Source organism: Arachis hypogaea, chromosome 2 (assembly GCF_003086295.3).
Source record: "Arachis hypogaea cultivar Tifrunner chromosome 2, arahy.Tifrunner.gnm2.J5K5, whole genome shotgun sequence".
NCBI lineage: Eukaryota > Viridiplantae > Streptophyta > Magnoliopsida > Fabales > Fabaceae > Arachis > Arachis hypogaea.
The window spans coordinates 97,623,719-97,638,128 of NC_092037.1; the positions used below are offsets into that span (position 1 = coordinate 97,623,719).

The 14,410-nt window shown below is 32.3% G+C and overlaps 1 protein-coding gene and 2 long non-coding RNA genes across 4 annotated transcripts; 2 read left to right on the top strand and 1 right to left on the bottom strand.

The window, feature by feature from the left end:
• The first annotated feature begins 3,960 nt into the window (after positions 1–3,960).
• Positions 3,961–5,639, top strand: LOC140180436 (uncharacterized). The gene is made up of 2 exons (XR_011874706.1): positions 3,961–4,441; positions 4,563–5,639. It is a non-coding gene; the product is annotated as an uncharacterized lncRNA (long non-coding RNA).
• A 678-nt stretch (positions 5,640–6,317) lies between these two features.
• LOC112754884 (uncharacterized) lies at positions 6,318–9,415 on the bottom strand. Of its 2 annotated transcripts, XR_011874705.1 has the most exons (4): positions 9,012–9,415; positions 7,144–7,236; positions 6,781–6,994; positions 6,318–6,656 (listed from the first exon to the last, which is right to left on the bottom strand). It is a non-coding gene; the product is annotated as an uncharacterized lncRNA (long non-coding RNA). The 2 variants fall into 2 exon arrangements; XR_003178815.2 differs by having other exon boundaries at positions 6,635–6,994.
• A 1,992-nt stretch (positions 9,416–11,407) lies between these two features.
• On the top strand, positions 11,408–13,877 carry LOC112754891 (uncharacterized). The gene is made up of 10 exons (XM_025802695.3): positions 11,408–11,638; positions 11,747–11,805; positions 11,906–11,946; positions 12,154–12,185; positions 12,291–12,319; positions 12,648–12,684; positions 12,864–12,920; positions 13,255–13,331; positions 13,442–13,515; positions 13,599–13,877. The coding sequence occupies exons 1-10, from the start codon at positions 11,537–11,539 to the stop codon at positions 13,616–13,618; spliced, it is 528 nt and encodes a 175-aa protein (XP_025658480.1). The 5' UTR covers positions 11,408–11,536; the 3' UTR covers positions 13,619–13,877.
• Positions 13,878–14,410: the final 533 nt, after the last annotated feature.

Below are 14,410 nucleotides of genomic sequence, written 5' to 3' on the forward strand. Positions count from 1 at the left end.
ATTTAGATACAGTTAAATATCATCATATATTAATATTTTTAGTCTTATTTTTAACATATATTTTTAAAATAAATTTTAAAATAGTATATATTATTATTTATTTAAATAAAAATTATTTTAAATCTTTTATATAATTAAAAAATATTAAAAATAATTTAAAAAATAATTTATATTTTAATATTAATAAAATATCAAAATACTATTATAATTTATAAAAAAATTTATATTTTATATGTATCTCATATTTTTGCATTTTCTGATGGCCAATTATTCAATACAGATTTTCATATTAAGATATTCTTTTAGAAGAGTATGATGATGACACGTGAAATAATGTTGGTAGGTGGGGGAACAGCTTACAGATATGGTTCAGAGAGCTTGAGAGCGTGATGGGAGGGTTAAGAGGCAAGCCATGTGGCTGACATTGGCTTGGCTTGGATATAGTGAAAGTGGATCTTTAAATGTTTGGCCCAGTAATAGAGTATTGGACTGTAATACTGGACTTCGAAGTATATCTTTTATTGTTTGGCTTTATTATTAATTTGTTGTGTTTTTTTTATTGAACTTCTTTATGTGCTTCTAGGGGTGCACATGGCCGGGTGAAGCCGGGTTTGATGTTACTCAGGTCCGACTGGAAATATACACCGGGTCTATTTATTAGATCCGAACCCGCCCTAAACCCGATGAAACCAATACATTTTCGGGCCACAATTATACCGGATGAAAATCGGGTAAAAACCGGGCCGTTAATATTACATTACGTTGATACCTTCTTGTAAGCTAGCATGTAAAAATATCCAAATTTTCAAGACTCCAACCATTATTTAACATAGTAAAATTCACTTAGAAAAATATAATAAGAACCAACCCTTCTTTAAAATTAAAACATAACCACAATCAATACTAAAGCAAAATCACAATCAATACTAATATTGTCTAATAATACCAAATATTTAAATAAATACAAATAACACAATATTATGCATTAGTCTAAAGTCTTATGCATTCTAAATATAAAACATTAACTTATAGTCTTATAATGACTAATAACACAAAATATTAAGGTTTACAATACTTAAATTCCACATAAGAATAGTCATGATCTATCACTAATAATACAAAATATTAATTGTGTATGATGACTGGGCTACCGGACCGACTTTGGGTGACCCGAACTATGGCACAGACCCGACCCGAAATAATGACCGGGTCTATTTTTGAGACCCTTACCCGATCTTAAACCCGATGAAATCACACCAAATTAGCCTCTAAAGTGTTCGGAACCGGGCCGGGTCTGTGCACCCCTATGTGCTTCGGTCTCCAAACCAGCAAACCCTCATCATAAATACTTTAGAAACTATTGGACTGTGATACTGAGTCTTCTTAAATAATTTTTGAATCATTAAATATTTTTGCATACCAAAAAAAAGAAAGAAGGCTTGGTTGATTAACACTAATAGTTTAATAACATGTAATTAGTATGAAAATATTTTAAAAACTATTTACATGTATAAATTAATTTTAGTATATAGTCAATTTTGAACATACCAATAATATAATTGAAATAGTTATTATTTAAACTGAATTGAATTATCTCGATTAATTTTTTAAAAATTTTTTGAATTTTGAAAATAATTTTTTTTCTTAATTAATAGTTATGTGGTGTAATATATATCTCTGTGTGCGTACGTACGTGAGCATTTAACGAAGAAAGAAGAAAATCAATATTTTAACAAAATAATAATTAATCTTCTGAAAGAAGGAAGACAAAAAAATAAATATTTTTTATGTCATAAATATTATAATAAAAATATTTTTTCAAATTGAGTGAGAGAGAATCAATATTTTTTTATAACTTTGGTTTTCTTTTTTTAATTCTTTTTTTTCTTCAGTTTGTTTCTCATGCCAATATTTAATTTTCTCTTTTTTCTTTGTCAAATACAAAGTGCATAAAATTTTAAAATTAAATTTTGAATTGAAAAAAGTAATTATTTCTCTTTGCTTCAAAATAAATTTATTTAATTTTGTCTGTTGTTTGTGAAATTATAAGTGCTATTTGATTGCTGGTATTATGTTTTGTGATTTAATTAAATCTTATTATAATGTCAGATATTTTGGTTAAATCATGAAGTGTAAATATTTCTAAAAATTTAAAAATTTAATAGAATTTGGATTCTTCTTACAATATCCAAGATGAGTTTTAAGCTGTATTCTTAAAAATGATGATATTTAAGCTATACTCTTAAAAATATTAAGAAAAAGAAGTATATGCAATGCAGCACGTATGTATGTGTGAGTGAGTGAGATTTACAAATCACAAGGAGAATTTATAACGGTGGTGGGATTATGAACTTGTCATATTTTGATATGTGAATTAAAAATCTTTATATAATATATATAATGTATTCAAAATTTTAACATGATAATATTTATTGGTTGTCTTTTTTGTGTCTTTAATTTTATTGAATCTAAATTATAATAAAATATTTAAATTACAAGAAAAATGCTAAAATATAATTATGATACTACCACAAGAAAAAAAAAGTAATAGTTTTAAAATATTCAAATGACGTTTAATGCTAACAAAGATAAAATTAAAAATATTCAATTATTATTTATTAGTAGTAAATTAGGCATTACCAGTCAAATGTTTTAAGTTGGAGACGTAGGTGAAAAGTATTTGTATTTTTGTGATTGTAGTGCAGACATACTTAGCTTCTTGAAAATAATGGCCAATTGAGACATATTACATCAACACCGTACCACCCACCAAGAAGACAAATTTTCATGTCTAAATGCACTTAACACTTCAATTGCTAATATGCCAAAACGTGTTTCTTGTGATAAGGTAGAGGTACCTCATGATAGTGCAACTATATGATCTATAATAGAATAATCTCTATTTTGTTTTATGTTCAACACTACTCCTAAAGTTTTGGGTAACAATCACATTTTAACATCCTAACTTTTGTTCTTTTGCTTTTAGAGTTAAATAATACTTAAAAGAGTGCAACTTATTCTACTTTTAAATGTATAATATGAGTACTTTTTTGTAACTATATATTATGCCTTCATACTTTTTCTCTATAGTTAGATCAGATGTGCATGATGCATGTGTGAATTAGTTTAATTTAAATTCATATTCTATATATCCAATACAAAAATAAAAATATTTTAGTAATTAAATTATTTATAATAAAAGATATGTAAGCACCTTTTATCCAAATTACAATTATGGTCATAATGAATAAAAAATTATTTGACATTATATGTTATGTTTAAAAAGTATTGTTCTGTATTATTTATATAAAATAGAATAATTACATAAATTATCAATAAAAAAACATGTTATATTATTAACACTTTAATTTAAAATAAATAATTTTAATAATAATATGAAATATATATAACAAAAATTTGTATACACATATTACTGTGTGCACACACCAAATTAAAGCAATTTTAAAAAAAAAATTAATGTTTTAGTTTTAACATGCAATAACCAATTAATTATAATTTTTTTTAATTTTAAAGATGAGTGTAATAAAAAAATCTCACATTAAAAGTATTAATATTTGTATAGTATTACATTTAAAAGGTATGGATTTTTTTAATAGAAAAACTTATTTTTCAGCAGAAATATAGAAATACATGTGTAAATTAATTTTTTCTAAAAAAATAAAATTCAAATAGATAACTCAGAAATGCATTTGTTATGTGCTTTTCAAAAATTATAAAAGAAAAAAATTTTCTTCCTTACCTTTTTTTAAGTACAAATAAAAAACTCAAAATATAAAATAAACATTTTATTTTGTAGTACTTCTTGTTCTTGTATGTCTTAAAATGAGGACCATAGATGAAGACACGGAGTAGTACTCAGCGTAATTGAAGGGGATGAGCCCACTAAAGTAAAGCAAAGCTATCATTATATATAGACACTTTTAACAAGTTAGAGGAATCAACCAAGAAACAAGCAGGAAGAACCTAGCTATCATTATGGTTTACTACTTGACTTCATTCACTTGACTCATTATATAACCTGAATTCATCACACCACACTAACACACACACAACCTTCAATGGCATATTCTCCTTTCTCTATTTCATCGTCTGCTTTCAATGTTCCTCTAATCAAACATGATGTCTTCCTCAGTTTTCGAGGAACAGACATTCGCACTTCTTTTCTTAGTCATTTGACAACAGACTTGAAGCTTGAAAAGCTTCATCCTGGAGATGCGGATGGGGTCTCCAGATTTCGACGAAGAAGAGGAGATTCCGTTGAAGGAGGAAACTTCCTTTACCTCTTCTTTGTCTTCGCCGACGAAAGGAGGACTAACTCATCACAGTAATCGCAACAGTCATGCTTTCAGTTTCGAGACCACCACGGCGGCCGTGCTGTTCTGTATTCGGGCTTTGAGGTCATCAAAGGCTGATGAGCCAGGTCTGTATTCTAATTTCTTTTCCCTTGGATCGGACTTAGCTTTGTTCTTCATGCATCAATTTATCATCATCTTTTATTTGTTTTAATTTATTCTGAATCATCAACTATTACTGTGTTGCAGATCCATGGTCGGAAGTCTTTCATATGCTGAGCACGCCAGAGGAAAACGAGGACTTTTGGTGGAGCTTTAATCTTACAGGGATTGAGCTTTAAGAGTTCCCTTTAAGAGTTCCCTTCTACAAAAGCTATCTTGACCGGGGATATGAAAAGCTTCCCTTGCGCCAAAACTTCCCTCTGCCGTGCCCATTTTACTATTCTACCCTTCTCTCTTGCTGCACTTTTCACTTCTTCCGGAATTGACTTGATAGTTTCTGGTCTTATCACCCATAGAAATTTCTGTTCGCTGTTCGCTAAGTCGTAGGCCACTTCGATTAGTTCATTCTCTTTCCAGCTCGTTATGCTTCCTAAACTGACGTACACAACTGAACGTGGCTGAACGAACAAGAGCCGCGTTCAATTTTGTACGTGAGTTTAGGAAGCATAGCAAGCTGGGAAGAGAAGGAACTAATCGAAGTAGCGTACGGCTTAGCAAACGGCGAACAAAGGTTTCTATGGGTGATAAGATCAGAAACGAAAGTCAATTCCGGAAGAAGTGAAAAGTGCAGCGAGAGAGAAGGGTAGAATAGTAAAATGGGCACCGCAGAATAAGATATTATAATATGCTTTTACTTTTAGGGCTATATTGTCACAATTCATTGAGTAATAGATGAAAAGATATGAATCATTCCACAGGGCTGGATTTCAGAAATCTAACATGAAAAGAGTATGGTTCCTCAGCTACTATGTGCCATCTCCCAAATTGATTTGCTAAAAATATGATGTTTAAACCATTGTGCTATCCAATAATTTAAATTGTTCTGTGCTGGTTGTATTAGTTAGATTTTTTTTCAATACTCAAGACACTTGAAACCTTATTTGCATTTTTTTCTCCTTGGTTAATCTTCAAGATTGGTTTTTGTTACATATCACCTTGGTTCTGCATTATTGATACTTATGGGCCTATGCATTTGGATAGTAATTTACAAATTGCTATTTTTGCATTGTAATTTGCGCTGTGGTTTATATTAAAGAAAGATGAGATTGTTTACAACTTGTCTCGTCTTTCTTCTCTCGATGATATTCAAACTATTATTAGCAAGTCTTTCTTCTCTCGATGATATTCAAACTATTATTAGCAAGCATCACTGGGACGCAGCAAATTTCCATGCCAATGATGATTGTAGACTTGTAGTATCAGGATTGCAAAAATGTTTGTTAGTGAAGTTGTTTAAACAGATATAGGAAGTTTCTGTTTATAGCTTATTTTAATCCCTATTAATGCGAAAGTTGAATAATTAAAATTTTGGGTAGTAATTATACTTATGTGTCCCTGGAGGTGAATGATGTAATGTCTTACTTCCCAAATTTGGGTTGAGTTATCTATAAACTATCTAAAAGAAAATCCGGATGTTGGTAATTTCTGTTTGATTTGTGATTTCTACTTGTTGGGTTGAGAACTTGAGATACTGCTTGGTAATATTAGACTAACAATTGGTTTCCACCAATTTTTTGATGCTAGTATCTTAAAACAAGCTAGCCTACTACAATTCAATAAACTCCAAAAAGAACAGGCTTTTCTTTCAATAAGGAGCACAAAATTCTTTGAAACATAGTCACCGGTAGCTGAGGTGAAAGGGTAACATATGCCTTTGAAAGCAACCAAAATCCATGACATGTATGTTGGTTATATTGATTGCGGTCTAATCAGTTAGCAAATCCAGCAAATGAAACAAGCAATAGTATCTCAACCCAACAAGTACAAATCACAAATCAAACAGAAAATACCAACATCCAGATTTTCTTTTAGATAGTTCATAGATAACTCAATCCAAATTTGGGGAGTAAGACATTACATCATTCAACTCCAGGGACATATAAGTATACTTACTAACCAAAATTTAATTATTCAACTTTAGCATTAACAGGGATTAAAATAGCTTGGACAAACTTTTACTTTAGAGGAGCAAAATCCTAGACTATATATTACTTTGACCCTAATAGTTAACTGAGATCTCTTGCAACCAAGCTCAAATCCTCTTCTAGTTCTCCTTCTCCCAAGTTATTCAAGCTAGCTATCTATTTAACACAGTAAGCTTTGCAATCCAATATACAACATCTGTCATTGCAGCACAGATATGCATTTCAACTTCAACATAGATAGAACAGACGTTGAGGCCTATAATTATTGTGTTCACAAATTTAATATTTGATAAAGGAATGGGAAAATATTCCAAATTTACCTACAAACAGTAACAAATATCAGGATGCACGAATGAGGCCATGACGGTACTGAGTAGCGAGTACCAAATCTACCTACAACACACTGCTGCAAACCAGTGACATCATCCACTACATTCACAATTCATAAATATACCGGAAGAGCCTCAACATTGGTCTTTTAAATATTCTTCCTTCAAGCTTTAATCGTCTATATGCTTCTCTCAAGTGACATAGCTGCAAAAAAGTAGTAGTTTTTATCAACAGGAACTTTTGGAATCAGAATATTGGCCTTCTTAGAACCAAGAACTGCGAGATTTTGACCTTAAAAACATCGTGCATGAACCATCTCATGCTTGTAAGCTATAAATGGAAACTTCCCATACCTGTTTCAACAACTTCACCAACAAACATTTTTGCGATCCCCGGTATTACGATCGTCATCGGCACGGAAATTTTCTGCGTCCCAGTGATGCTTGCTAATAATTGTTTGAACATCATCAAAGAGAAGAAAGAAGAGGCAACTTGTAAACAATCTCATCTTACTATAATATAAATTATTATAAACTACAGTGCAAATTACAATGCAAAAATAGCAATTTGTAAACTACTATACAAATGCATAAGCCCATAAGTATCAATAATTCAGAACCAAGGTGATATGCAACAAAAACCAATCTTGAAGATTAACCAAGGAGAAAATGCAAACAAGGTTTCAAGTGTCTAAGTATTGGGAAAAAAGAATCCTTTTTAGCAAATCAATTTGGGAAACTATTGTATTTTGCCAAATACACTACGTTTTCCTTTCAGCAGCTGAAAGGAACCCTAGTCAATGAGTCACCCACAGCAAGGTTCTGAAAATCGAACCGATCATCAAACCACTTGAATTATTGGTTCATCGGTTTAGAGGTTCAACTGTGGTTCAATCGAAATAACCGAATTATAATAAAATAACATATCAAATTTTAAATAAATATACAAAAATATAAATATATTCTGATATAAATCTTAAATATAGACAAATTAAAAGTATAATTCCAATTAAAATCTCATCATAATCACATTTAAATACAATACATGAGTCAAATATAAAAAAACATATCAAAAGTCAAATTTTATATACATATAAAATTTATAATATTATATGAAATTTAAGATAATCACGAAAAACAAAAAAAAATTATTGAATTAACCAAATCAATCATAAATATTCAATCATCTACTTATTTAGTTAATTCAATTCATCTATTTTTTCGTTAAAAACAAAAATGAAGAAATTATTTTTTCTATAACAAAAGATTGGTCATAATCAAGGTCCATATTCATGTGTGAACTTGTGTAACGCTATAATTTCACTTATCAAAGCATGCCAAACATCTCTCCTCATTTCACCTTCCAAATCAATGAATTTCAGTATCCAGCTATTTGACCTAAGTATGAAATAAAGTAGAAGTATCAATTATTATTAGACAATGATATTAAAAATTTAAAATGTAGCATCCGATGCTCAATGGAACAAAGCATACTTATTGTGAGACAGAAGAAATGGAAACGGCAGAGTCAAAAAGTGAAGACCCTAAAGGCCTAACCGTTGCATTCTCTACCTTTAATCCTTGTTGTGTAAGATCCATTCTCATGGCTCTCTTCTCTCCCAATAAGTCAACTACTTGAACGTGTACTTGAAGTTATCAATAGAAAAAGATAATGATCCCTTTCTCCTTGCAGAAGAACTATTCTAAACCCCTCCTTCTACTCATAATGAACAAATAGAAATTCTAACAAACTTTTAACAAAATTTTCAACATAATTTCAATAAAGATTAACAAGATTTTCAGCTAATCACAATTTTAGCAAAATTTCAGCACAATTTTAACAAAGATTAAACATCTTTTTTCAAAAATTAAACAAAAAGAAAAAAATACAATAACAACACAATATCACGACAATCCAATAGCCTTAGGTGTTTGTTAATTGATACTCTCATCCATACCTAAAAATCACCAGCAATCCAATAACAATACAATCCAATTATAATATCACAGTAACCCACAGTAACTCACTCCAACCCAGTAATCTCTCAAGTCTCAAAAGTCAAAATTATTCAACAATCATTCAATTCAGTAACAAGTCCACAGATTAACTAACAACAATTATTCAGCAATTATTCAACCTAGTAACAACAGCAAGGTTCACAGACTAACTAACAAGTAACAACAATTATTCAACAATTATAGTTTAAAAAAAAAATTAATACCTAGAACTAAATGCTAGAACAGAGCAGAGCAGATCAGTAGCAAGAAAGGAACAGGGAACGACCGAAGGGCTGATGCGATGGAACAGAACTGGCGCCGGCGAGACAGTGGCTGCGTGACGGAGGCAGGAGGCGAGGCCGGTGACGGTGGTTTTGAAGCTCAAGCGTGGCTGCACGATGGAGGAGAACGACGTTGCGACAGTGGCTTCAAAGCTCAAAGTTGCAACGGCGGCGGTTGCTTGCCGGTGGCGGGACAGAAGTGAAGGAGGAGCTCAATGACGATGAGAGGAAGGGTGATGGCCTGATGGGAGTGCTGCGCGTGTTTGCCGTTTTGGAGAGTCAGTGTTGGCAGTGGGTTGTTTTGGAGAGACTAGGGTTGGGAGTGGGACGTTGGGTAATGGTTTAGGGAGTTCCTCATTCCAAACGGCAGCATTTTGGAGAAATTTAGAAAATCGACCGGGTTACGGTTCGGTTCGACCGGCCGATTCCCGGCCGGTTCGACGGTCCAATAGCGATTTCTCATATCCCCGGTTTTAGCATCTATCCGAACCGCTTTCTCATATCCCACGGACCCACTCACCCCTCTGGCCGTCTCCTTCTCCCCTCGAGCCTCCAGCCCTCCACTCTTACCTCTCGCTCTCAGTTCGGCAGAGAAGAGAACTCGAACACAGCTTGGAGGAAGCACCCAAGCAACCCTCCATCTCGTCACTGTTCTTCAACGTCCAGCCACCGCCGCCGTCCTCATTGCTACAGCTTTTGCACAACGTCGCCCTTGTTCGCCGCGCGGCCGCCTGCTTTTTGTTCAATCTTCTGCCTCTGTTTTTTGGCCAACCCTTGCTCTGCCCTTGCTCGAGCTGCTTAGCCCTCTGTTCAGCCCTCTACACGGCGTGTTCGAGCTTCTGTTCCGTCGACTTTCAGCCACCGTTCCGCCATTGTTCAGCCTCCGTTCAGCCATTTTCGTCGAATTTTAAAGCTCCTCCCTCTCCCTGTACTGTTTGAATTTCAGAACTGCTTCATCCTAGGGTGATTTTTTTTTCTTGTTCTTTTTTGTATTAATTATTCAGTTATTGTTTTATTTGATTGTTGTTTTCATGATTAGTATGTTTTTCTAGTTCTTGTTTTGTTGTTGGTTTGCTATAGTTTAAAATTTTAATTATTCTTGTTATTTTGATTTTCAGTTTTAATTGATCTTATCAATTTAATTTGATGAATTATTATTTTGATATTGTTCTTGACATTTTGATTGTTATATTGTATTTTGTTGTTGTTGATTTAATAAATTGTTCATTAAGTGGAAGATGAAAACATGTCATGTTAAAACTGCTCCTGCCATGTTAAACCTACCATGTTAAAACTACTCCTATTGATTTAGTATGGCTCAATCCCTGCTTCTAAAGAGATTCCACCACCATGCTTGGACCTTCTCTTTGAGGTTGGCCTTGTGATGATTAAGGATATAAATCTTGTAACCCACTTTAAAAATTAACTTTTTAGTTTTTTTTTTAAATTGAATGTCTGAAATTTTGTTTGTTGATGCTCGTAATTTTGTTTGTTGATGTGTGAATATATTCTTTCATATTTCTCACTAAGTCGTAGTGATTTGTATGCCTTTGATCCCATAGCATTTGTTAATTATTGTTGCATATTGGTAGATAGAAGGCATCAAATTTTGTGACATATGATAGTAACTAGTAAGTAGAGTAGTTTATTCTTTTCTTTTAGAGATATGTCAGATAGAACAATGTATATACTTTTGAAACCAAATTATTTCTTTTGAATCAAAATTTGGGTGATTACTTTTTTCTAAATATGCAAGGAATTCTGTCTAGTTGGCTATGAAATCTTTCATTTTTTTACTGTGAAACAGTGACGTTGAATAGTCTCTCGCTTTTTCTCTAATTTATTTTCTATTTTTTCCTTTGAAAAAAAAAACATATTAAATATTTCCTTTGATTGGAATGTAGAAGATAATACATCTTTCTATGATTTTATTCTTTATTGTAACACATTTGAATAATTGTTGTTAGTTAATATGGAACTTTGCTATTAGTTATTTTATTTATTATTTTTTTATAAAACAGTTATTTTGGTTGAATCATAATTGAACCGATTAGACCAACAAATTAATAACTAAAACGGTTTCATTACCGATTCGGTTTTCAAAATCTTGCAATTTTACACTACTCCAAATAATAAAATAACAGAAACCATGGGTGTAAGAAAAATTGACAACATCGCTTGAAAAAAAGAATTGAATTATCCATCATTTCTGTAATAGAAGTGGCTCTCCATAAAATATCGTTAATGGGCCTTGGACCATTGGGCCCTTTTTTGTTTTCGAAAGGAATTAGCTGTCCAAACAAAAAAAAGAATGGGTTAAGGTGTGTACTCTAAAATGGTCCTCACGGAGTCACGGTAGACCCTTCAATTTATCGATTTGGTTTTCATCAGAATCAGAAGACGAAGGTGGAAGAAGGAAGCAAAAGAAGCAGTGATTGAATGAATGAATCAGTGAAACTGAAACTGAAATGGAGAACAACAACAACAACAATAACAACGCTATGATTCGTGAATGGTTCGACAGAGTTGACTCTCACAAAACTGGAACCATAACTGCTCCCCAACTCAAGGTCCTTTTTTATTATTGTTATTTTTCCATTTAAACTTTGAATTCAATTGATATTGTTTTGTGATTTAATAAAAAAAACTTTTTTCCCCCTTGTTGGTTGAATCATCAGAGTGCTTTAGCGGTTGGAAACCTGGAATTTCCACTCTCAGTTGTTGAGCAGATGATCAAGTTCATATTTCCAATTTCTGTGTTTCAAATGCTATTATGTTTCAATTTTCTCCATTCATAATCTAATTCCTTTCTTTTTTTCGTTCTCATAATTGTGTAGGATGTATGATTTTGATAGGAATGGTACTATGAGCTTTGAAGGTATATGCCAATCCCATTGCACTCTATGCTTAACCCACTATGCTCTAAAAAGAAGCTGAGATTTACATCAATAATCAAATACTATCTTGAAATTTGGAAAGTAGTGTTCTTTCATATATGGGACTTTATTTGTTGGAGTTTGTTTATAGTAGAATTTTGAAACATGTTCTAGCTCACTCTAACTTACTCGTAAATGGTTTGCTCTAGAATTTGTTGCACTCAACAAGTTCCTTATTAAGGTTAGTGTTTCTCTATTATGCATTTGATATGTGAGGTTATTGTCATTAACCTATATTTGATATTAAGTACGTTGGTTCTAATAACCACTATAAATGGCTCTTCAGGTTCAACATGCATTTTCTGATCTTGAGAGGTGATTGGTTTATTTATATGCTTTTGTTCCATTCTGTTTATTTGTTTTCAGAGCTTTATCTTGCATGTAGTTTCGAGTGATATTATTGTAGGCAATTACATTGTGAATGATCTTATAGGAAAGAAACTAATGACATGAAAGGTTTATAATCAATTTGTTCATGCTTATTTTGGATCGATATTACTGTGGCCTATAGCTTATGTCTAAACTCTAGCTTGTCAGTATAATTCTGTGGTCATACCGGAACAAGTTTAGTTTTAAAGATCCACTGCTTGGCTGATCACTTGGTTCTGCAGTATAACACTTCTTGTTCGGTTCATTGATGCAGGGGTCGTGGCTTTCTTGTCCTTGATGACGTTTTTGAGGTATATTTTAAGAATGATTTCAAAGATGTTCTGTTTATCGTGTCACTGGTTTTGCTTAGCCAGACGAGCTTATGGTTCTTATTAGTACTTCCCATGCTGTATCAACAAAATGTTGAGTTGCGTAGTTTATGTGTAATGTTGGATGCAACTCTAAATAACTTTGCCGAATCTGTTTCCAGGCATTGGTAAAGATTGGCTTCACGCTGGATTCTCCTGCATTTTACTCTGCCTGTGCGGTAAGGCATCGTCATAGTTTAATTGTGTAGTAAATCATCCTGGAGAAGTTGCACATCACATTGATGACTAGTGGTTAAGCCAAAACTATCTCAATTCTCAATGTTTGTTTACACTACTATTATCCATGCCTTAATTTCTGTATGCTCCTTTCTTGGGATAATAAGTTGAAAATGCTTTATTAGTCAGATGGAGAAAGAAATAATGCAATGTGTTTAGCATGTAAATTTATTTAGTCCTTGTTTGATTGCTTACAACTGCATAGTAGGCCTCTCATCTATGCAACGTTGCCATTTAGAAGGCCATGCTCAAATGTTTCTCTTTGATTATTCTCAGAGCTTTGATCAAAGTAAAAGTGGGAAGTTTAGACTGGATGTCTTCATATCACTTTGTATATTCTTACAATCAGCAAGGTATATATATTCAGAGAAAAGCCAGAAAGCAATATTTTCCACGCAATTTTTATTTGACCTAGTGTTGAACTTTCATTTCACTGATAAGGACCTTCTATTATGTCTTTCAGGAATCTGTTTAATTCATTTGATACTGCAAAACAAGGAAGAATTACTCTTGATCTGAACCAGTTTGTATATTGTAGTAAGTACACACTTTGATCGGACGGTGTACTTTATTTTGATTCTGGCTTTCTCGCTCTTAGATATGTTCTACTTCCTTTTCAGCTTCCAATTGTAGAATATGATTCAACTCAGAGAGGACGTATTCTGAAGATGATTCATGTATGCTGCACTTTGTAAAATTTCTCAAATGCATTTCTATAGCCAAGTTAACTTTGTCCTGCATACGCTGAGATAATCATTTTTGAGGTTTAGATATTTCTCCCATTTACATGGAAATTGCTGTAAAATTTTTAATTTTCTTTCTAATGTTATAATCTTAGTTTTACATGATGTCTTGTGAGATGGTCGTATAATGTACTATACCAAATGCATTTTCAATCAGTTAACTTGTGTTATGAACTAAAAAGGGAATTGACCCAAGTATATGCTTTCAAATATTTGGTTATGTAATTGATTCCCAGAGTCCCATTTCGGTGAGGTGATGCATTACTTTTCAACCAGATGTATGTAAATAATATTTGATTATATTTACTTTGTTATTTAAGCTTTTAAATAATTGCTACTCTAATTCCATCCTAAAGTTCGTCATTTTGTTTTTGTACAAAAATTAGTTACCAAATCAAATATAGTATTAAATATATATTAGAATACAAAATATATATTAAACGTGTATTAGGCAACGCATGCATTTTTTTATAAGTCGGAGCAGTGTCTTCAGGGTCCAGACAGAATGGTTGTTGCTAAATGGGTGTAAATATAACAATCCAACTTATAATTTACACAATAGTCAAGGACTATGATAAACTGAGATCTTGCATTAGGTTAAATTTTACATACACCGATTATTAGGATGAGCGGTTAATAGTGAACTTAATGAACTCCTGAGATGTTGAACTTGATGAATTTTTAGGTAC